The sequence below is a fragment of the Bufo bufo genome, chromosome 6 (genome assembly GCF_905171765.1).
Source record: "Bufo bufo chromosome 6, aBufBuf1.1, whole genome shotgun sequence".
NCBI lineage: Eukaryota > Metazoa > Chordata > Amphibia > Anura > Bufonidae > Bufo > Bufo bufo.
Genome location: NC_053394.1, coordinates 405,251,431 through 405,274,856, shown reverse-complemented (window position 1 = coordinate 405,274,856; position 23,426 = coordinate 405,251,431). Strand labels below are relative to the sequence as shown.

General features: G+C 43.9%; 1 protein-coding gene and 1 long non-coding RNA gene across 2 annotated transcripts; both read left to right on the top strand.

Moving 5' to 3' along the window:
* The first annotated feature begins 8,175 nt into the window (after window positions 1-8,175).
* LOC121004560 lies at window positions 8,176-10,435 on the top strand. The gene is made up of 3 exons (XR_005779757.1): window positions 8,176-8,196; window positions 10,119-10,268; window positions 10,398-10,435. It is a non-coding gene; the product is annotated as an uncharacterized LOC121004560 (long non-coding RNA).
* A 700-nt stretch (window positions 10,436-11,135) lies between these two features.
* Window positions 11,136-15,534, top strand: LOC121004522 (gastrula zinc finger protein XlCGF7.1-like). The gene is made up of 3 exons (XM_040436790.1): window positions 11,136-11,161; window positions 11,552-11,636; window positions 14,583-15,534. Exon 3 carries the CDS (start codon window positions 14,837-14,839, stop codon window positions 15,386-15,388), a length of 552 nt encoding a protein of 183 aa, XP_040292724.1. The 5' UTR covers window positions 11,136-11,161; window positions 11,552-11,636; window positions 14,583-14,836; the 3' UTR covers window positions 15,389-15,534.
* The last annotated feature ends 7,892 nt before the right edge of the window (window positions 15,535-23,426 follow it).

The following is a 23,426-nucleotide window of genomic DNA, read 5'->3' as shown; positions in this document are numbered from 1 at the left end:
CACAATGCATCATGGTTTCCTCCTCTCTGCCCTGGAGACACCCGAGGCGTAATCTAATTATCTCTCAAGACAAAGAGAAGTCACCAATACACATGTGCAGACAACAGGACAGACATCACCATTTAAACACACAATGGGACAATGGCACAATAGAAACACACCTAGCATTTTCCTCCCAAGCTGACAAGTTACACTTATTATAAATTGTTACAACTTTGTGAGTTTACATTGGCCATACATATAACTTACATCAATTTAAACAGTATAACTTGGGGACAAACCTATCCAAAATTCACTTGAATAGGTTCAGGGGTTTAAAAGTTAGTATATGGCCCATAATCCTGGGGCAAGAGGCCAGCAGCCAGGCCTCTCCAAAACCCAGTGGCGAGGTTGGTTTCGCCACACATCTCCCCCCCCCCCAGGGAAGACTAACCAGATACCTGACCTCACGCCGGTCGGTACCTGAGTTAGTCTGGCAGCTTACCCACAACCCAATACTGGACCTGTTGCATTTGGTAGCCTGTCTCTGTCCAGTGAGTCCACCATGGTTATGTTGGAAGCTGGTACTCCCGGTCTCTGTGTTGCTCCCTGGCTTAGAGTCTGGTTGTTGGAGGGGGAGACCGACTGTCTCTACCCCCTGTGCTGTAAGTGCAGAGACCACGGTCCCATCTGCACTGTTGTGGGGCTTACTGTCTCCCCCTGGTGCGTTAAGCTGCCGCTGGGGAGAGGGGGTAACAGGCTCCTCTCCCATACATACTTTCAGCCGCTGGGGAGGGCGACCGACCGCCTCCGCTCCCAATACAGTGTCCTGCTGCTGGGGAAAGGAGACTGGGCTCTCTATTCCCTGCTGGACACTCTGCCGCTGGGGAATGGAGACTGGGCTCCCAATTCCCGGAACATCACTCTTGCTGCTGGGGGGCAGGAACTGCCCCCTGTAACTCAGCCTGCCGCTGGGGAGGGAGGACGCTGCTCTCCTCTCCCTGCACTTCACACTGCCGCTGGGGAATTGAGACTGGACTCCCAATTCCCTGCAGGACCGGTGGAGAGACCTCGGTCCCATCTCTACCGGCCACCTGGGGTCCTTCCCAGTAACACTCTACAATATCTGCCCAACTGAATGGGTCTGGATCTGGGTCTGTCACCTTACTGTCCTGCTTAGCCTTCTCACTGGCGTGGAACAGCTGCTGGTAGCCCTGTTCCAGCTCCATCTCCCGGGTCACCAGGTGGACCAGATCCTGCTCAATCTCATGAGTGTCGTCCCAGTCATACCTGCTCTCCCTCCATTCCAAGAGATCATGGAACCGGGCTTGTGTAGGGCTCCCAAACTCCAGCTCTGAAAAAGTCTCCCATAACAAGCCAGGACCATCAAACTCCTCTCCCTCCGGCTTGTCATGCTCAGCTGTCCTGGGTAGGTACTGTGCCCCATACCACCAGAGCGCCTGGTAGGCATCTTCCAGCCACAGCTCCCGCCATGCTAGGAGTTCCAATTCCTTTACCCATTCCTCCCGTGGCTGCTCTCCCAGGAAGGGCATCCGCAGGGCTACTCGCTTCTGCAACCGCTGGTCTTCCGTGGGGAGTCTCTCGTCCTGCATATACTCCACAATACCCAGTACCTGGTACCAGATGCCTTTGCGGACTGCATCTCGGTCATCCATGACACCCTCATCGTACTCCACTGCTGTTTCCATTCTGGTGCTGTCAGGGTCGCTGTACTGGGACATGCGTTGTCCTCAAATTGTAATTTCAGGGAATGATGTTTCTTTGTAGCTGTCCTTCTGGGCTGTGGGAATGATCCCGCTGCTTGCCACCAATGTAACGGCCCGTTTCAGCAGACAAGGGGTTAAAATCCGTTTAGGCGATATGCCCCTTTCTGAGAGACAGGCACAGCTACTGCAGAACACCAAACCTCCGAACTGGATACAAAATAGCACTCCAAACTGGAATCTCACGAATAGCTGCTCGCAGACGAACAGGAATCAGCTTACACTCCTGGCAATCAGTCTCTAACAGCATACAGCGGATCCCCCCAATAACGAGACAAGGCTCCGTGTTGAGGGTCAAGCAGTGGTCTGAGGTGCTGGCACACCCAGCCTGGTTTTTATTACAGTTGTTGCAATTACAGGTCCGCCCACAGGGAGGTATAAAACAACCAAGCCCATCTGGTGTACACGCCCCTAGGGGACCAGAATGAAGACTGTGACATAGGACAGATAAACAGCACTTAGGACACACAGACACAACACATCCCCACAATGCATCATGGTTTCCTCCTCTCTGCCCTGGAGACACCCGAGGCGTAATCCAATTATCTCTCAAGACAAAGAGAAGTCACCAATACACATGTGCAGACAACAGGACAGACATCACCATTTAAACACACAATGGGACAATGGCACAATAGAAACACACCCAGCATTTTCCTCCCAAGCTGACAAGTTACACTTATTATAAATTGTTACAACTTTGTGAGTTTACATTGGCCATACATATAACTTACATCAATTTAAACAGTATAACTTGGGGACCAACCTATCCAAAATTCACTTGAATAGGTTCAGGGGTTTAAAAGTTAGTATATGGCCCATAATCCTGGGGCAAGAGGCCAGCAGCCAGGCCTCTCCAAAACCCAGTGGCGAGGTTGGTTTCGCCACAGATGCATTTGTTAAGAGAACAATATAACGAAAGGAACGTGCGTTTGTTGTCTCTAGTGCGCCTGATCAGCCGATGGAGATAATGACGTTGTCCTGTAAATAAACATGCATGAGGATCATAGTAACTTTATCTGGCATTGATCACTGAGCAAGGCTGGATAAAGTTACCTCCAGTGGTAATGGTAGATTATTGCATACATGTGTTTGTTAGCTAGGGTATTCTAAATGATGGTGTCTTGTCTTCCTATGTCATCACTTCCTGTATCCTTGTCTTGGGACAGCCCCTTTTACACCTTTTGTTAGTAAATAAAAGTGAACAGACTGAGCAGGGGGGGCATAGGCTCAGCAGAACTTGAGATGAGAACACCTTTGGCTGACTGTGGTTGAGATTTTTACCTCTCCTTACACAAAGGCATTGGAGAGCGGATTTCTAATATTAATATTTCTACAACAGATAATATTTCTATTTCACAGATAACAGAAACACAGGAAAGAGGACGTCAATGAACAAGTAGGAAACCCACAGAGCACAGACAGACACGGATCCCATGGGTCAGCAGCATGGGAGAGTGAGTACAAACTGGGAGCAGGACAAGACAACACACACCAGGAGAGCTGACACAGAACTGAGGAAACCTCAGCCTTATATACAACGGAACGGAACTGCAGCGAGAGCATAGACAGAAGGTCACAGCCAGAGGTAACGACTGTGACACAACTACTGATATAAAAATGTGAAAGTAGCTTTAGTGTCTGTACTTAGTCTGTGCACAACTTTTCATTAGCCTTTCACTTGGTAACTACAGGTTCTCCTCTTTCCACAGTGTTGAGGAAGGGTGGCAGATATGCATAAATATATATGCATGCCTACTGGGGCATGCATGTGTGTATATATATGTATTAGTGGTGCATAATGTTCCCCTCAGAGAGCGATGTGCGCAGATGTGCCCAGCACCTGCACCCATCGGCCTCTGATATTCCCCAGGGGCTCATTCATGCCCCTGTGGGAATTCATGTGTGTGCCCCCTTGATATATATATATATATATATATATATATATATATATGCCCCCTTATCATGTAAAGCTATATATATATGCCCCCTGAATATGTGATTCATATAAAGCCCCTTATCATATAAATCCCCCCTTACATGGACCCAGATGCATCAATGTGAATGTGCCCCAAGCATCCACATTGATGTAATCTGGGTGAAGGCGCCAGGATGACCGGACAAGGTCCGGTCATTCTGGTGAACTCAAAGGATTCAAATTCTATAGAATTTGAATCCTTTTGTTCTAATTATCTGCAGCCCTGCTGGAGATAATTAAGCATAATAGAGAGAGAGGACATACCTTCGCTCCCTCTATTATGTGCATTCTGGCATCGCAATTACCATTGCGATGTCCGGAATGCCGAGAGTTACAGGCGGGAGATCAAAGGATCTCCCGCCTGTCAGCAAGTGCACACGGTCCTGCGGCGCGCGTGCAGGGACGCGCGGGCAGGCGCGGTGACGTCATCTCACCGCGCCGGCCCACGTGTCCTTCACTGTGGTGCGCGCTCACGCGCCGCTGTGTGGGCGGTACGGCAGTACGGGCGGCCGGACATATAAGTCCGGTAGGCCCTGCACTGAGGAAGAAGAGAGCCGGCTGCCCACCCTCCCTGAAGGATCATCCCCAGGACGACGAGCATCCCCTAGGCAACGAGCGGAAGGACTAAGTATCCCCCCCACTATCCCACCAATGAACCCCCACTCCATTAACCCCCCACTATCCCACCAACGAACTCCCACTCCTCCCCATAACCCTCTAACTCCTGATCACCCTTGACCCCTACCACTATCCCACCAACGTTTTACCCTTTAAATCCCTGACCCCATACTGCCCCTTGTAACCCTATTGCCCTAATTTACCCTAGTCCCTGCCCTGATACCCTAGTTACCCTGTAATATTTCATAGTTAACCCTCGTTGTACCCCATAGGGATAGTAAATAGAACCAGGTGGGTGGGCTGTGAATATACTTGTATGTGTGAATTGTATAGATAGTTTATGGGTGGAATTTGGGAACGTGTAGTGTAGTTTAGGATTGTATATGTGTAGTGCTGTGTATTTACTGTATATCGTGTGCGTCAGGCGATAATAAATACCGTAATATTTGTACCCTTTGTGTAGAGTGTACTTGTTAGCGGTAGTGAGTTAGTAAGGCGCATGCAGCTAGTGTAGTGATTAGTGTAGAGCATAGTGAAAGTATTGTTATTATTATTATATAAAGGCATAAATGGGCGGAGTCATCAATAGACGGCTCCTCCCATTTATGAATATTAATTATTGATATTTGCATAAATATTGGTGAGTAATATTCCCCCCTTACATTTGCATGCATATATGTATATATATATGCATGCGTCTCAACCCTTCCTCAACACACAGAATAGGGTTTAACCAACTGATTAGTGGGTGTCCATCCAGTGAGACCACCAGCAATTAAAAAAATGGAGGTCCTGTTCACCTATCCTGATAGAATGGCAGGTCGAGTCTTTGTCCTGTAACTCCATTCATTCTCTATGTGACTACTAGAGATAGCCAAGTGTAGCTGGCCAGCTAAGACCTGTCCTAGGTTGCTAATATGGCTTATATGTTTATACAGCTAGACCTTCCAATAACCTTAAAGACAAAAGCAGAGTTTTTTACTGTGACTTCATGTTATGGATGTCATATAACATTGGAACTGTATACTGAACTAGTTATATGTATGTTTACTTACAGTTCCACCAAATTGCTAAAGCAAATTACGAACTGTTCATACCAGATCATACTGAGCTAAAAAAGCAAACCGCTCAAAGAAAATGTATCGAGCAAACTGCAACCCAAGTAGAGCAAGTAGAACTATTGGTTAAACCTCAGATATACCACTCAGAGAGATCATAAAGTGCATAAATAACTTAAAGTGAGAGTACAGATACTGAAGAAAGAAATATATCCACCATTCTATGTTGTGTGTATAATGTACAGTGCAGAGATGTGTGTGTATAATGTACAGTGCAGAGCTGTGTGTATAATGTACAGTGCAGAGCTGTGTGTATAATGTACAGTGCAGAGCTGTGTGTATAATGTACAGTGCAGAGCTGTGTGTGTATAATGTACAGTGCAGAGCTGTGTGTATAATATACAGTGCAGAGCTGTGTGTATAATGTACAGTGCAGAGCTGTGTGTATAATGTACAGTGCAGAGCTGTGTGTGTATAATGTACAGTGCAGAGCTGTGTGTATAATGTACAGTGCAGAGCTGTTTTTGTATAATGTACAGTGCAGAGCTGTGTGTATAATGTACAGTGCAGGGCTGTATGTATAATGTACAGTGCAGAACTGTGTGTATAATGTACGGTGCAGAACTGTGTGTATAATGTACAGTGCAGAGCTGTGTGTGTGTAATGTGCAGGGCTGTGTGTATAATGTACGGTGCAGAACTGTGTGTATAATGTACAGTGCAGAGCTGTGTGTATAATGTACAGTGCAGAGCTGTATGTGTATAATGTACAGTGCAGAGCTGTGTGTGTATAATGTACAGTGCAGAGCTGTGTGTATAATGTACAGTGCAGAGCTGTGTGTGTAATGTACAGTGCAGAGCTGTGTGTGTATAATGTACAGTGCAGAGCTGTGTGTGTATAATGTACAGTGCAGAGCTGTGTGTATAATGTACAGTGCAGAGCTGTGTGTATAATGTACAGTGCAGAGCTCTGTGTGTATAATGTACAGTGCAGAGCTGTGTGTGTATAATGTACAGTGCAGAGCTGTGTGTATAATGTACAGTAAAGAGCTCTGTGTGTATAATGTACAGTGCAGAGCTGTGTGTGTATAATGTACAGTGCAGAGCTGTGTGTGTATAATGTACAGTGCAGAACTGTGTGTATAATGTACAGTGCAGAGCTGTGTGTGTATAATGTACAGTGCAGAGCTGTGTGTATAATGTACAGTGCAGAGCTGTTTTTGTATAATGTACAGTGCAGAGCTGTGTGTATAATATACAGTGCAGGGCTGTATGTATAATGTACAGTGCAGAACTGTGTGTATAATGTACGGTGCAGAACTGTGTGTATAATGTACAGTGCAGAGCTGTGTGTGTGTAATGTGCAGGGCTGTGTGTATAATGTACGGTGCAGAACTGTGTGTATAATGTACAGTGCAGGGCTGTGTGTATAATGTACAGTGCAGAGCTGTGTGTATAATGTACAGTGCAGAGCTGTATGTGTATAATGTACAGTGCAGAGCTGTGTGTGCATAATGTACAGTGCAGAGCTGTGTGTATAATGTACAGTGCAGAGCTGTGTGTGTAATGTACAGTGCAGAGCTGTGTATGTATAATGTACAGTGCAGAGCTGTGTGTGTATAATGTACAGTGCAGAGCTGTGTGTATAATGTACAGTGAAGAGCTGTGTGTATAATATACAGTGCAGAGCTCTGTGTGTATAATGTACAGTGCAGAGCTGTGTGTGTATAATGTACAGTGCAGAGCTGTGTGTATAATGTACAGTGAAGAGCTGTGTGTATAATGTACAGTGCAGAGCTCTGTGTGTATAATGTACAGTGCAGAGCTGTGTGTGTATAATGTACAGTGCAGAGCTGTGTGTGTATAATGTACAGTGCAGAGCTGTGTGTATAATGCACAGTGCAGAGCTGTGTGTGTATAATGTACAGTGCAGAGCTGTGTGTGTATAATGTACAGTGCAGAGCAGTGTGTGTATAATGTACAGTGCAGAGCTGTGTGTGTATAATGTGCAGTGCAGAGCTGTGTGTGTGTATAATGTACAGTGCAGAGCTGTGTGTGTATAATGTGCAGTGCAGAGCTGTGTGTGTATAATGTACAGTGCAGAGCAGTGTGTGTATAATGTACAGTGCAGAGCTGTGTGTGTATAATGTGCAGTGCAGAGCTGTGTGTGTGTATATAATGTACAGTGCAGAGCTGTGTGTGTATAATGTGCAGTGCAGAGCTGTGTGTGTATAATGTGCAGTGCAGAGCTGTGTGTGTATAATGTACAGTGCAGAGCTGTGTGTGTATAATGTACAGTGCAGAGCTGTGTGTGTATAATGTGCAGTGCAGAGCTGTGTGTGTGTATATAATGTACAGTGCAGAGCTGTGTGTGTATAATGTGCAGTGCAGAGCTGTGTGTGTATAATGTGCAGTGCAGAGCTGTGTGTGTATAATGTACAGTACAGAGCTGTTTAGAGCAATACAGATGTGTTTGTCTCTGGCTCATTCTCCTGAGGAAACAGAGCCTGGAGCCTGACTCCTCCCACACATGATCACATGGTCATGACATCATCACAGGTCCTCTACCTTTACCCGCAGCATAGCTTGGAGCCTGACTCCTCCCAAACATGGTCACATGGTCATGACATCATCACAGGTCCTCTACCTTTACCCGCAGCACAGCTTGAAGACTGACTCCTCCCACACATGGTCACATGGTCATGACATCATGAAAGGTCCTTTAGCCCACTAGTCTCCCCCACCCTTGTAGTGTTTACTGTCAAGCGGTGCAGGTGGAGGTATGTATACAGTCACCGCCATTGTCTGTCAGGATTACTGGGGCAGAGGGGTCATTAACCCCTTCACTACCAGCCCTCTCCCCGGATCCGCTCTCCCTCTGGAGCAGATTCTGCCCTCCAGCCCCTTCTTCAGGCTCTTTCCAGCAGTGGTGACATCATATCTCCCAGCCATCACAGATCTGCCTTGACAGTTGCGGATTTCGGAGGCTGTCACGCGGTCCCAGGATGGCTGAGGTGTGTACCACTTTCAGCTGTATCTGTGTCCTTCGTCGAATGCAGTGGTGAAGCAGGGAGACACAGCTGTGAGGGGGTCGCACTTTTTGATGGGGACTGCACTATTGGGCGTGTATAAATAGCCATTGGCTGGAGTTAGAGACGTGGCTTAGTGAAAATACATTGCCTCGGTGCACTATCCTCCCGTCTGGTCTTCTCCCTCATCGGGAGGTGAGATGTAGACATGGTAGAACATTCCTCAGACAAATGGGGTGAATGGAAAAAAAACGCAATTCCTTCACCGTTTTACAGGATTTGTTCCCACGGCATTTCGGGTTCGTTTGCAGCAAAACTGACCCATGCATTCATTTTATGGGTCAGTACGATTACAACGATACCCCATATATATAGCTTTTTTTATGTCTAAATAGTGTAAAAATAAATTTCAACTTTGATAACAATTTTTTTTTTTTAAATCACTATATGCTGACCCCTGTAACTTTTTTTTTTACACTTATGTCTACTGAGCTGTTTAGGGGCTGATTTTTTGCGGATCAATCTGTAGTTTTTATTGATACCATTTTGGAGTGTGTGTGACTTTTTGATCTCATTTTATTACATTTTGTGGGGTAAGAGAAGCAATGAATAGATGGCAAATCGGCCATTTCGACCCTTTTTTTCCGTTACGCCATTTGCCGTATTGGATTTAAAAAAAATATATTTTAATAGTATGTGCCTTTTCGGTCTCGGTGATACCCATAATGTTTATATTTAATGTTATTTAGGTATTTATTTTTTAATTATACAGAAAGAAGGGTGATTTAAACGTTTTATATATATATTTTTTTATATTTTTTTTTACTTTTTCTTTATTTTTTGTGATGATTTTGAAGCTCATATATGAACCTATAAATTTAGTTTTTTAATTATATACTATCGGATTTTTAAAATGGGGTTTGGATTGTATTTTGCTAATTTCTTATGCTGGCCTGCCATCTGGTGGCCAAAATAAAAATTGCAGCATGAACACTATCTGCCTCCTCAACAAGGCTGATAGTGTTCAGTGCAACTACCGATGTCCCCATTGGCCGCACGGGACATCGGTAGGAAGCCTGGAAGCATGAGCTTCTGGGTTTTTGCGCATTTAGATGCCGTGATCTCACTTGATCACGGCATCTAAAGCCTTTAATTACCGCATTATTGCCGGCCATGACGCCCGCTGCACGTGCGAGCAGGCGCCATGTTCGTTCGCACATCGCTCCAGCGCCGTACATGTATGGCGCTAGTAGCGAAAGGGTTAACATGTCTATCCATCCTGTGATTTTTCAGAATTCCACCACTTTTCCTTCCTAGTTTTACAATCTCAGCGCTAAGGACTGTATGTTTAATAGCCCCGAGAAACGAGCTGTATTTGGGGTAACTCCTGAGATCCCAGCTGACAGGACGAGGGTAGTTTGAGTTCTGGATCTATGACGTCATATACCAGATTATAGCTTTATACTGACATCACCGCTGCTACCTGTAATTGTCTATAGCGTCACGTGAAGGGGGACATGGTATGTCCTGAAACCTGAAGGAGCTGCCTTCACTAGATATTCAGCATCTACACTTTATTATCTTCTCTGATGTCTCCTCTTATTATCTCCAGTAATTGTATTTTACATGGGATTTTGTTTGATTTTACATCGTCTCATCTTCTCTCCATTCAGGTTTCTACAATATAGGATCTGCTCAGTGGAGATCTTCTATATAAGATCCTTCTCCTGATTGACCCGTCAAGGATGAATAGGGACAAGGACAAGATGGCGGAGAGTATAATAAATCTCACCCTAGAGATCCTCTTCCGGCTTACTGGAGAGGTGAGAGATTCTGATGATGTCACATTACATCATCTTATCAATGTTACTAACAGATGGACATGACTGGAGAGGTGAGGGACTCTGGAGATGTATGGAGTGATATTTATTACTGTGTCTCTCCATAACCAGGACTACACAGTAGTGAAGAAGACCTCTAGTGAGAGCTGTCAGGCCCTTGTGTCTGAAGGATGGGGAAGAACCCTGAGCCCAATCATGGGGCCTCCACCTCACCCCCTGATACATGAGGAAATCAATAGAGAGAAGATCCTAGAACTCACCAACAAGATGATTGAGCTGCTGACTGGAGAGGTGACACTGCTGGGAATGCTGGGACATTATACAGGAACGCTATGAAGGGATCTGGGTGATGACTGTATCATTGTGTTGTCAGGTTCCTATAAGGTGTCAGGATGTCACCATCTATTTCTCCATGGAGGAGTGGGAGTATTTAGAAGGACACAAAGATCTGTACAAGGACATCATGATGGAGGATCATTGGCCCCTCACATCACCAGGTAATAGACCTGACCAAATACATATGTCCTCTCATTATCTGTATGTAAGGAATGAATTCATTTACTGGATGTGTTTCCTACAGTTAAGGAAGAGATAAGAACACCGGAGAGATGTCCCAGTCCTCTTCTTCCACAGGATGATCAGGTAGATGGAGACAAGGACGTCATGATGGAGGATCACCGGCCTCTCACATCACCAGGTAATAGACATGACTAAATACACACATCCTCTTATTATCTGTATGTAAGGAATGAATTCAGTCACTGGATGTGTTTCCTACAGTTAAGGAAGAGATAAGAACACCGGAGAGATGTCCCAGTCCTCTTCTTCCACAGGATGGTTCAGAAGAACATCACAATGTCCTCCAGGATGATCAGGTAGATGGAGATAAGGTCTCATGAAATGTCCCCTATGATCTGTAGAAGGCTGTGAAGATCTTGTGTTCAGTCTTGTTTTATCCACCAGTATTATATGTTTTATCCTTGTATAATAAGAAAGGTGGAGATGGCAGGAGTACAGCTGGTGCATAGACATTACATGGTGTCTGGATATACTCGCAATTTTCTGGTTATGGAGACTTCTGGTTGGAATAAGGAACCAACAGGTTGGATTTATACAGGAGGCCTGCAGATATTTGGGTCAGATATCTCCTGCTGTCATTTGATCACTGGTTGCCATAATAATTAATGATCTTTTCTAGTCATCTAAAATATTCCACATGACTTCTCTATAACCATCTGATGGCTTTTAATATATCTGTTTTACAGCTTTTCAACAGTATTAATGCTGCAGAGACACATGTGAGGGATGATGAGCAGAGTATAGAGGACATTCCTACAGATAACCGCCTAGGTGAGTAGTAACCACTAAGTAAAGCAGAGAAGACTCACAGATTCTACCCCTTCACTGGATACTGATTCCTCCTTCTACTGTCAGGTACTGGTGGAAGTTTGGGGGCACATACTTTCTGACAGGTCTCCTTTACTAGCACACAATTCTTACCGCTACATGGGGTCCCACAGTATTGATCAGATGTTTCTGACTTCTATGAACCTTTTTTCAGTAGTAAGCTTCACTTCTGAATTTGTGGGAATCAGTATGGGCAGAGCCATCACCGGGGCAGTGTAAACAGGGGGAATAAAAAGATCCACCATTGATTCCTAGCAGCTGCCTGTCTGTCAGTAAAGATATCACAATGTCCTGGAGTAAGGAAGTACCGTATTTTTTGCCCATAAGACGCACCTAGGTTTTACAGGAGTACAATAAGAAAAAAATATTTTTCATTAGATCTCAGATCAGGCCAGCAATCAGACCCCCAATGTTAATCAGACCTCATCTGACAGCCCCAATCAGCACCCAAATGTTAATAACCCCCGTAATCTGACCTCAGATCAGACCCCCAATGTTAATAAGACCCCAGTCAGACCTCAGATCAGACCCCCATGCCTCAGATCAATCACCATGCCATTTATGAGCCCCCATGGCAGTTAAGAGCCCCCATTATTAGCCCCCATGCCAGTTATGAGCCCCCAGTGCCATTTATGACCCCATGCCATTATTATGCCCCCAATGCCCTTTAATATGCCCCCAGTGCCATTTTAGATGCCCCTAGTGCCACAGAGCAAATAAAATAAACAACCCACTTACCTCTCCTGCTCCTGGACGCTGCCGCTACTCACCTCCAGCGTGTTCAGTCTTCCTCCTCCTCTGTCTGCTGTGCTGTGACCCGGCGCGCACAGCGTGAGGTCACAGAGCACCCTCACGCTGTGCTGAGCCTGCACAGCCGACAGCGGAGGACCAGGAAGCAGTGAGTACAGAGCCTTCACTGTTTCCCGGTCCTCTGGTACTAATGAGCGCTTCCAAAATGGAAGCACTTCATTAGTATTCACCCCATAAGACGAAGAGGCGTCTTATGAGGCGGAAAATACAGTAATCACCACTCCCCGATGGGACGAGACCAATCTCAACACATTGCATTGGAGAAGCCTGGTTGCCCGCCTGCTCCCTTTCTATGGCCCCATGTTGAAACGCTTGATTTTCCCCTGCAAAGACATGAAAGCCGGGTCATTTGGTACTTGCCCTATTTGAACAGTGATACCCCAGATAGCTATGCCATGGAGCCCATTCGGATAACGAAAGACTATGTGAAAGAATTTGCTCCATGGCGATTCTACTGTATTCGTGTAGTCTGAGTGCCATTCACCTAATAAAATGCACTCAGACCTGAGCTATATGGGGATATGTTAAATGTCTGTGTTTACTGTAATGGTTGTGACATTGTATATTTGAATAGTGATTTCTGTCCTGTTGTCCCCACGTGTACAATGGCGATGTCCCTTTGTCCTGAGAGATAATTGAATTACTCCTAATAATATGCACTCAGACCTGAGCTATCTGGGGATATGTTAAATGTCTGTGTTTACTGTAATGGTTGTGACATTGTATATTTGAATAGTGATTTCTGTCCTGTTGTCCCCACGTGTACAATGGCAATTTCCCTTTGTCCTAAGAGATAATTGAATTACTCCTCGGTTGTCTCCAGGGCAGAGAGGAGGAAACCATGGGGATGCATTGTGTCTGTGTATCCTGAATTGCTGCTTTATCTGTCCTGTTTCACAGTCTTCCATCTGGTCCCCCTAGGGGAGTGTCCACCAGATGGGGACCTGCATAAATACGGGCGGGTAGCCCTCAGTAAAGGGAGATTCTGATTTACCCTCAACACAGAACTTGGTCTTGTTCTTGGGGGGATTTATTGTATGCTGTTCCAGTTCGACTGCTAGGAGTGTAAACCTTTCATATGGTTTTTCCTATTCGGCAGTATGCAGCATTCATATGGTTTCCAGTTTGGGAGATTGGTGCCTTTAGTAGCTGCCTTTGCATCTGGAAAGGGAATATCTCTTAAACGGCTTTTACCCCCTTTTATGCCCGGGGTGCCGTTACACCCTATATTACCAATGTGCTGTTCTGCTAACCCGCCTCCTGATAAACATCTCAACGCTATCCTCCACCTTCCCTGGGGCTCTGACCAATCTCACTCTATGGGGCCCCAAAATATCTAATGGCTGCGGGCTAATAGTCCCCTTGTAGACACCTCAGGGAGCACATTGTGAGGATAGTCATGGTGTGACAAGACAACATATAGAATTGTTGTATGTGCAGAGTGGTTTTATAGCTGAGCCGTTCTATATTTGCCGTACACCTCGGTTTCTCACCCATACAGGGCGGGGGAATATTGCTGCCACCTATAGACTCCATCCAGTGTCCAAAAAAAGAATTCTTCTCAAAGGTCTGATTCACACTGATGTGATCGGTCTATGAAATTTATGATAGTCCGTTCATATCTTGTTATGTATCTTTTGTACTGTGCTCGTCTTTGTCAGTGTCATCAACCCTACCAGGCTATATGCCTGGTAGGGTAGGTTTGATCTGGGTGACAGATCCTCTTTAAAGCTACAAGTAGATTATACAGTATAAAATGCTTCTCCTAAAGAAATAAATGAAAATATAAATAGAAAAAATAGAAAAATGATAATTTCCCATTGAAACGTGAACCTATAAAGATGCTGGCTTCAACAAAAGAGTGGGAGATACAAGAGAACAGCCTGGTGACCTAACATCATAATCTGCTGGTCCTGGCTACTGGTCTACTGATCTGTTTTCTCACCATTGTCAGTTGAATTTTGCTCAATGCCTTGTAATTTGTATGGAATTTTTATATAAAAAAATGTTATAAAATTTTAGTGTAATGTTAAGGTTATATTATTTAAAAATAATAAAACTCAAATTTGTTCTTGGCAGATGACTGTACCAGGAGCTCAGAGGAACATCTGATATCTACAGATTTTAAAGTGGATGATCATGGTATCAAGCAAGAGCATGCCGCTTTCCCAGATGTACCTTCGGCCTTTCACAGCAAAGATCCATCATCTGATCCTTTGGATCAGTTTCCATCTTCTGATTCATCACAGACTGTTAAGCAAAGTAAAAGTTCACAGTGTGGGAAATATAGTGTTAAATCAACTCTTGTTACACATCAGAGACTTCACACAGGGATGAAGTCATTTTCCTGTTCAAAATGTGGAAAACATTTTAACCGTAAATCTAATCTTGTTAAACATGAGAGAATTCACGCAGGGCAGAGGCCATATTCATGTTCATATTGTGGAAATCATTTTATGCAGAAATATGCTCTTGTTTCACATCAGAAAATTCACACAGGGGAGAAGCCATACTCGTGTTTAGAATGTGGAAAATGTTTTAGCCACAAATCAGCTCTTGTTCAGCATAAGAGAATTCACACAGGGGAGAAGCCATATTCATGTTCAGAATGTAAAAAAAGTTTTAACCGTAAATCAAATCTTGTTAAACATGGGATTATTCACACAGGGGAGAAGCCATTTTCCTGTTCACATTGCGGAAAACATTTTAACCGTAAATCAAATCTTGTTAAACATGAGCGAATTCACACAGGGGAAAAACCATATTCATGTTCCGAATGTAGAAAATGTTTTAGAGATAAATCAAATCTTGTTACACATCAGCGAATTCACACAGGGGAGAAGAAAAATCACATTCTGATGTGCGGTATGTGGAAAGTCTTTTAACCAAAAAGTCAGCTCTAATTACAAATCGAAAGATTTGCATGAAAAATGTTTTCATGTTTACAATGTGGGAAATGATTCATCTTCCCAACAGTAACAGTAAACCCTTAAGGACTGATTTAGGAAATCTGGTATGTCTGAATACGTATTTAAAGGGAATCTGTCACCTATTTTGAGCATATAAAACTGTTAACATAGCAATGTTCAATAAAGTACCTTCATTCCAGCATGTGACTTCTTGCTTTTATTCATCTTTTCATTTAGATCAAAAAGCGATTTTTCTGATATGCTAATTAAGCCTCAAGGTTCCCAGAGGGGCGTTATTATTACTCTCCTCTAGTGCCCAGTAACGCCCCCCTGCAGTGCCCAGCCCGCCTTTCTTCCAAGCCCAGCACGCCTCCTAAGAAATAAATTTTCTCCCACATCCTTGCCAAACGGCGCCGCCCCCTCCACTACGTCATGTAATTTATTCACCCCGCCATCCTTGCGTCCTCCTTTCTTGGCCTCCGAAATCTCGCGCAGCCGCAGTATCGCTGACTGCTTGCGCCTGTACGATACTCCGGCTCCTGAGGCAACAGCGCTCTGATTACGTCACTGGGCCCGGTGCATGCCCAGTGACACTATTGAGGCTGTTGCCCTCTGGAGCAGGAGTATCGTACAGGCGCAGGCAGTCAGCGATACTGCGGCTGCGCGAGATTTCGGCAAGGATGTGGGAGTAAATTTATTTCTTAGGAGGCGTGCTGGGCTTAAAGAAAAGGCGGGCTGGGCACTGCAGGGGGGCGTTACTGGGCACTAGAGCAGAGTAATAACGCCCCTCTGGGAACCTTGAGGCTTAATTAGCATATCAGAAAAATCGCTTTTTGATCTAAATGAAAAGTTGAATAAAAGCAAGAGGACACATGCTGGAATGAAGATACTTTATTGCACATTGCACATTGCTATGTTAACAGTTTTATATGCTCAAAATAGGTGACAGATTCTCTTTAACTGTTTTGTGTAATTCTGTTATTTTTTTCTTTTTATTGTTACTTTCTTTTGCTGGTAAAAATATTTAAATGGTTACTCAAAAATGTACTTTTTTCATTTTTAACAGCTATATCAATTGTATATATACAGTACTGTGAAAAAAGTTTTAGGCATTTGTATAAAAAAAAATTCTGCAAAATAACAATGCTTTCAACAACAGAGCTGTTTAATTGTTTATTTTTCACAAAATGCCCAGTGAATGAAGAAATTAGAAATCTAAATCCAATCAATACTTGGTGTTACCGCCCTTTACCTTCTAAACAGCATCAGTTCTTCTTGGTACACTTGCACACAGATTTTGAAGAACTTGGAAGGAAGGTTGTTCCAAACATCTTGGAGAACTAACTACAGATCTTCTGGGGATGTAGGCTTGCTGAAATCCTTCTGTCTCTTCATGTAATCCCAGCCAGACTTGATGATGGTGAGTTTCTTGTAGGAATGAATGTAAAGCAGGTGTGAAAAATTCACATTTTAGCCTTGTTTATGGTTTTCTGGGCTACTTTTCACTCGGCTGAGGTTTGGGTGCCCTTTCATGTTTGCAGAGGTTCTAAGGAGTTAGCAAATAAACCTGCAAAGTATTCATCTAGAAGTGTAAATTAATTTATTTTATATTTTGTCTGTCAAATTCCATTTGGTAAGTAATAAAGGTTGTAATGAACAAAAATGACAAACTTAGTGAAGCTGTGATGGGCATGATGGGATATCATCTAAAATAAATTTAATCATTTATGAAATGGTAAGTCTGAAAGCAATCCTTGATGCAGAGTTCTGGTTTAGAGGGGGATGTGACATGTGGTGTCCTTACGGATGCCTTTCTTTTATTATACACGTCATCTTTTTTCTGGATACTTATCCATCATGCAGTAACATCAGGTAGGCTCCAAGTGTATTCTGCAACAGGACAACAACCCCAAACATAGGAGTAGGGGGCACTCTAGGAGACTTGGTTAATTTTATACAGGAGCAGCAGCGGTCTTATTCACCACAGGGACAGACGTCCATTCTCCAGCTCTGATCTCACACATCGGAGGTGATTACAGACGCTGACTGGAGTGTGTTACTGGGTTTAATGCTACAAATTCTGTGATCGCTGGCTAGGAACAGGCCGGATTAGTCTTCTTCCCGGCAACTGAGATGGTCAGTTGTCATCACTCTTCTGTCATTGTGCGCTTATACACAGGGACAGTTAAAGGGGTTGTTCCACAAAAAATATTCTACAGTTTTCAAACCAGCACCTGGATCTGAATTATTTTGTAACTTTTTTTTTTTTTTTAATTTATAATATTTTTTATTTTGAAAATATACAAAGTTAATACATAAACCAATTTAAAGTAAGTCAATATATAAAACAGACATACATATCCTTATTTCCCCCCCCCCTCCCCCCCCATTGGCTGTCGTTCTCCTTAATTCTTCAAATACAACATAAGAGTAAATACATTCAAAAATATCTACCTACGTGGCTCTGCGTGCTACTCTCCGCTGCCTTTCCATATCCTCATACATTTTTATTTGCTGAAGGTATAGATCCCACTCCCTTGAAGAGGGCTGGGAGACTGAGCCCAGTACTTCACCAATATAGCTTTCGCCACCATCAAACCCCTCATCCAAATCCGTCTAACCTGGGGGGGGACTTCTGTTTCAGAACCATAATCTCCTAAGATCACTGTCGATACTCCCGGGTTATATTTCATTGAAGATTCTTTTTGTAGAGCAAAGAATACCTCATCCCAATATTTACTTATTTTATTGCAACTCCAGAGCATATGAACATAGTTCGCATTTACATGGCCACATTTAAGACAACAGCAGTCCCGTCCCCTATTTTGGGGAAATTTTCCTTGGATTTGGGGCGTATAATAAAGCCTATGGAGGATCTTGAATTGTATTAGTCTATGTGCACCGGAGACTGTCGCCCTTCTCACGTTCCTATAAATAGAAGACCAATGCAAAGAGGGGCAATTCAAGTCTTGCTCCCATTTACTTGGACTTTTGAAAGGCGTTACAGCCACCAGCGCCATACGGAGTTTAGAGTATAATCTAGATATTTTCATCTTCTCATCCTTCTGGGCATAACAGTAATCCAGGAATATATTCTCTCGTAGGAGAATACCCCCCCTATTCCTGTGGGCTTCAAATAAGTGTTTCAAACGTGTATACATAAATAAATCCAATGTTGAGCAATAATTAAATCCAAATTCCGAAAGTGTTTTAAACCGACCTAAATAAAAAAGGTGAGACACCATATAGATGCCTTTACGTGTCCAGTAACCAAAATCTGTAATTTTGAAGGACTCCTCCAGCGCCCCGTTCCCTCACAGAGGAGTGAAACCAAGCGGGCCGGAGACTTTAAGAATCTCCTTCAGCCTGTTCCACACCCTCTGCAGTGAGTAAGGGACCAGCAAGGACCTCCTCATTCCCATAGTACCAGTTTCCAAACATACAAAAATATTATCTATTGGTGTGTCAATCACTTTATTCAAATATCGTGATAATAAACTCTCTTTCCAATGACAACACCGCTGAATCTGTGCACAAAAATAGTAACCCTGAAAGAAGGGTAGTGCCAGCCCACCATCTGCCTCCGACAGCCATAGATATCTCTGCTTTATACGAACTCTCTTCCTGCCCCAGATTAAATCATTAATCAGAGTCTCCAATCTATGAAAAAAGATGTCATCAATCCAAATAGGGGAAGCACACATCGGGAACAAGACTATAGGTAGAATAATCATCCTGATCAGTGCTATTCGGTCTGTCTGTGCCAATCTTAGCTTCCGCCAAGCGCCAACTTTAGTTCTCACTTTATTCAAAACTGGGGCGAGATTCAGATCGTAAAATCTACTTATTGGAACCCCGATCTTAACCCCCAAATAATTCAAAGAATCGTTAGGGGCCAAAATACAGACTCGGCTCCCCACATCTGCAGCTTTCCGGTTCAGAGGGAGGAGCGATGACTTTGTCCAGTTAATCATATATCCTGATAGTTTACCGTAAGATTCTATTACCTCTATAACATACGGAAGGATTTTCCATCCCTGGTCCAGGAACAGAATCACATCGTCTGCATATAGGCTTATTTTATCGCTTACTCCCGCCACTCCGAAGCCTTCTATACGATTCTCCAAACGGATCCTACAAGCCAATGGCTCGATGAAGAGAGCGAAGAGAAGGGGAGACAGGGGGCACCCCTGTCTCATCCCTCTAAACATCGGCACAGGAGAGGAGCTCATACCATTGATACTAATACGTGCAACTGGCTGTGCATATAACATCTGAGTCATTTCCAAAAATGGAATTCCGAAACCGAAGTGGGACATCGTAGCCCAGAGAAAAGACCACTCCATCCTGTCAAACGCCTTTGCGGCGTCTAGTGACAGGATGGAGTGGTCCACACCTCCCCCAACAGACAAGTTCAAATAGACCCTATATATGCTCGTCTGAATTTGGCGGCTAGGGATAAAGCCCGTCTGGTCAGGGTGGACCAGACCGGCTATAACCCTCTTCAAGCGATTAGCCAAAATTTTTACTGCCTCTTTGAATGATGATGGTAACGAGCCAGATATGCAGGATTCATTGAAGACCTGTAACAAAATTGGCAAGAGAGACCTGGCATGGAATCTATAAGTTTCAAACGGTAGCCCATCTGGGCCAGGCGAAGAACTATATTTTAATACCGGGAGAGTCTCTTGAAGTTCCTCCAAGAGGATAGGGGAGTCCAACATCGCCCTCTCCTGGATAGATAACTGGGGTAGCGCCAATTGTTGGAGATATTGATCCGTATCCGTACGTCCAGACATAGAGTCGGATTTATAGAGGGTAGAATAATATTTCACGAATTCCTCTCTTATCTCCTCTACGGATCTCACCCCAATTCCTTGGGAATTCCTGATTTCTTTTATATTAGTGACCTCTCTCTGGTTGGCCACCAAACGGGCCAAAAATCTACCTGTTTTACCAGACTCACAAAATCGATTCTGACCTTGAGAGAAGAGCTTATGTTGTGCTTTTTTATATAACATTGTCTTAAGCTGAGAATTTGCCTCCTTTAATTGAGCAACAAGTTGCTCCTCATGACAGTTAACCAATGCATCACGCAGACTCCTTATTGAGTCTGTCAACTGTTTTTCGCTCCGACGTATTTCAGTTCTAAATCTATGAATTTTATTAACGTACAGGCCCCTAATATATGCCTTCAGCGCGTCCCACACAAAGTGGATGTGTGTTGATCCTACGTTGAAGCCCCAGAATTCCTGAATATCATGGTCTACCCCGTCCTGCTCCCCTATCACCTCAAACCAGTGTGAGTTCAATTTAAAGGCTCTACTTAAAGTTGGAGCCTCCACAAACATAATCAACATGGGGGAGTGATCCGAGATTCCATGAGGCTCGTACCTCATTCTCCGGACACGTCCGCACAGATCCCGACTAGCAAAAGCCAGATCAATACGGGACATAGACCCGTGTGACTGGCTAAAGCATGAAATTTTTTTTTTATTGCCATAGAGGTGGCGCCAGATATCAACCAGCGCCAGCTCCTGGCACACCGCAGTCAAAGGGGACCCGCTGCGATTGCGCCCAGAGAGTGAAGAGAACCGGTCCAGCTCAGGGTCTAGTACCGCATTAAAATCACCTGCCACCAATAGAGCACATTGATTTTTAGTAGAAATATATTGAGCTAAGTGTGACATAACATTTGATTTAAATGGAGGGGGAATATATATAAAGGCCAGTATCGCCTCCTGCCCCTTCCAAAGCCCATAAAGGAATACATAACGTCCCTCTTTATCTATTACACTGTCTAGCGGTTGGAACTCTATCCCTCTGTGTATTTATACACTGACACCTCTTGAGTAAGATGAAAAGCAGGAGTGATACTCCAGAGAGGCCCACTTCTTTTTCAGTGTATAAATCCTATCTTCTGTTGCATGAGTCTCTAATAATGCGACAATCGCGGGCAAATGACGGGTCACAAGGTCAAATACCACCGTCCTTTTCACTCTGTCTCCCAACCCTCTCACATTCCAACATAAGATGTTACATGGCATACATATGAATAAGAATATCTACACTCTCAACGGAGAGGCACACATAGCCACGAAACGGAGAACAACAGCCAATCCCTCCCTAGAACCCACCCCCCAAAGCCCCCCTATGTGGCTGACAAGGCGTTTTACAATGCCCATCAACCTCTCACCTACCACCAAACCTCCCCCCGCCACCTCCCCTCACCCACACCCCTCCCCACCTCATCTTCATAGTGTTTCATAGACCTCTGGAATCCAACCATTGTGCCACCTCCTCATGACTAGAAAAGAAGCGAACAGTATCTTTATCTACCACTCTTAATTTAGCGGGGTATAACATTGAATATTTGATATTGGCTGAGATCAATCGTTTTTTAACCTCAAAGAAAGTTCTTCTTTGGTTTTGTGTCTCACGAGAGAAGTCAGGGTATATCGATATCATGTTATTATCAAAATATGTTTCTAGTACTTCTCTTTTACGTTTAAAGACCCAGTCCCGATCCTTTGAACAAACAAATTTAGCTAGTATTGCCCTAGGAGGGGCACCTGGAGGCGGTTTTTTAAAAGGGATCCTATGGGCCCTTTCCACACAGAAGGTAGATTTATTTTGTAACTGCATGTAAATAAAAATTTAGCATAGCCACAGAGTTATTCACTGAAAACTATCTATAGCGCCACTTGATGTTTGTTTGTTTTCTTATTTTTTTTGATCTTCTCACTGAGTAGGTCGCACATGCTCAGTTTCATCCTTCAACTGCCTCCTGAGTTGTGATAGGGAGACCTTGGACACGCCCCCTTTAGCTACAGCAGAAAAGACACACCCCTTGAGGATTCAGCTTGATATAAATCTAGCAGAGCAATAAATGGGGAGATCTCTGGATCCATGTGAGGTACAGGGCTGGTTCTAGCTTTCTTAGAAAGAGGTTGTCATGTACCATATGATGTGTTTTATTTTTTACATCACTCATGGAATAACCCCTTCAAATCAGCTAAATGACGGTTAAGGCTTCCCGTACCCAATGAGGCCCTAGCAGTGGGATCTCACCTCTAATTGCCAAGACGCCCCTGTAATTGTTGGCCGGCTCCTTTACATGCTGATTGATTCTAATATACTATCAGTATTAGAGATTTTATAATAGGATAAATTGTCACAATAGTTTTTTAAGTAAAGAGCATGTGTGAGCAAAAGAAAGTGACTTGTTAAAAATACCTTTAATAAATATTCAAGTGGGTATAGGTATATATATACCAACAGTGAAAGAACTACATTGGCTGAGAATACTCAGTGGGGGAGTAGTAACCCCTTGGACAAAAAACATACAAAATGAAACGGTATACACTGAAATGGATAGGTACGGGAAAAATAATTATAGCCCGATGTGTACAGGGCTAGAAACAAAAACCAACTACCCCTAGAGTCCCTAGAGGTCTGCTGTGCCCAGGGCGGCCCCCTAATGGTGGAGGTTCCCTGTCCCCGAACCTAGTGCTAACCGGTCCCTGGAAATCCCTACATAAAAAAATGCTCCAGGATGAACAAAGTAAAGAATAAATGGTGCTCTATATGGATGTATGTCACCATTACTCTCTAAAGATCAACATCTGATGATCACTAGTAGTTCCCAAATTTAATGGTCACTAGTAGTACCCGACGCGTTTCGCATAATACTTATTAGGTTCATCAGGGGGTAAAATGATTTGTGGTACTTAGCTTTGCGACCAGATATTAAGACCACGATACTTTTTTTGCTGCTGGTCCCCAAGAGGAGGAGATGGACCTCTTTCGTCCCGCTCAGTGGTGCAGGCGGGAGAGATGGGGATTTATCCAGGCAGAAAGTCGGGCTTTGTGGGTCCACTTGAATATTTATTACCCACTTGATACCCACTTGAATATTTATTAAAGGTATTTTTAACAAGTCACTTTCTTTTGCTCACACATGCTCTTGATTGATTCTAATACCCTGTAGAAGCGCTGCCTGGCAGTTATCAGA

What these genes read in the sequence shown, in the direction of transcription:
- LOC121004522 (XM_040436790.1), top strand. Translation starts at nt 14,837, where the DNA reads ATGAAGTCATTTTCCTGTTCAAAATGTGGAAAACATTTTAACCGTAAA.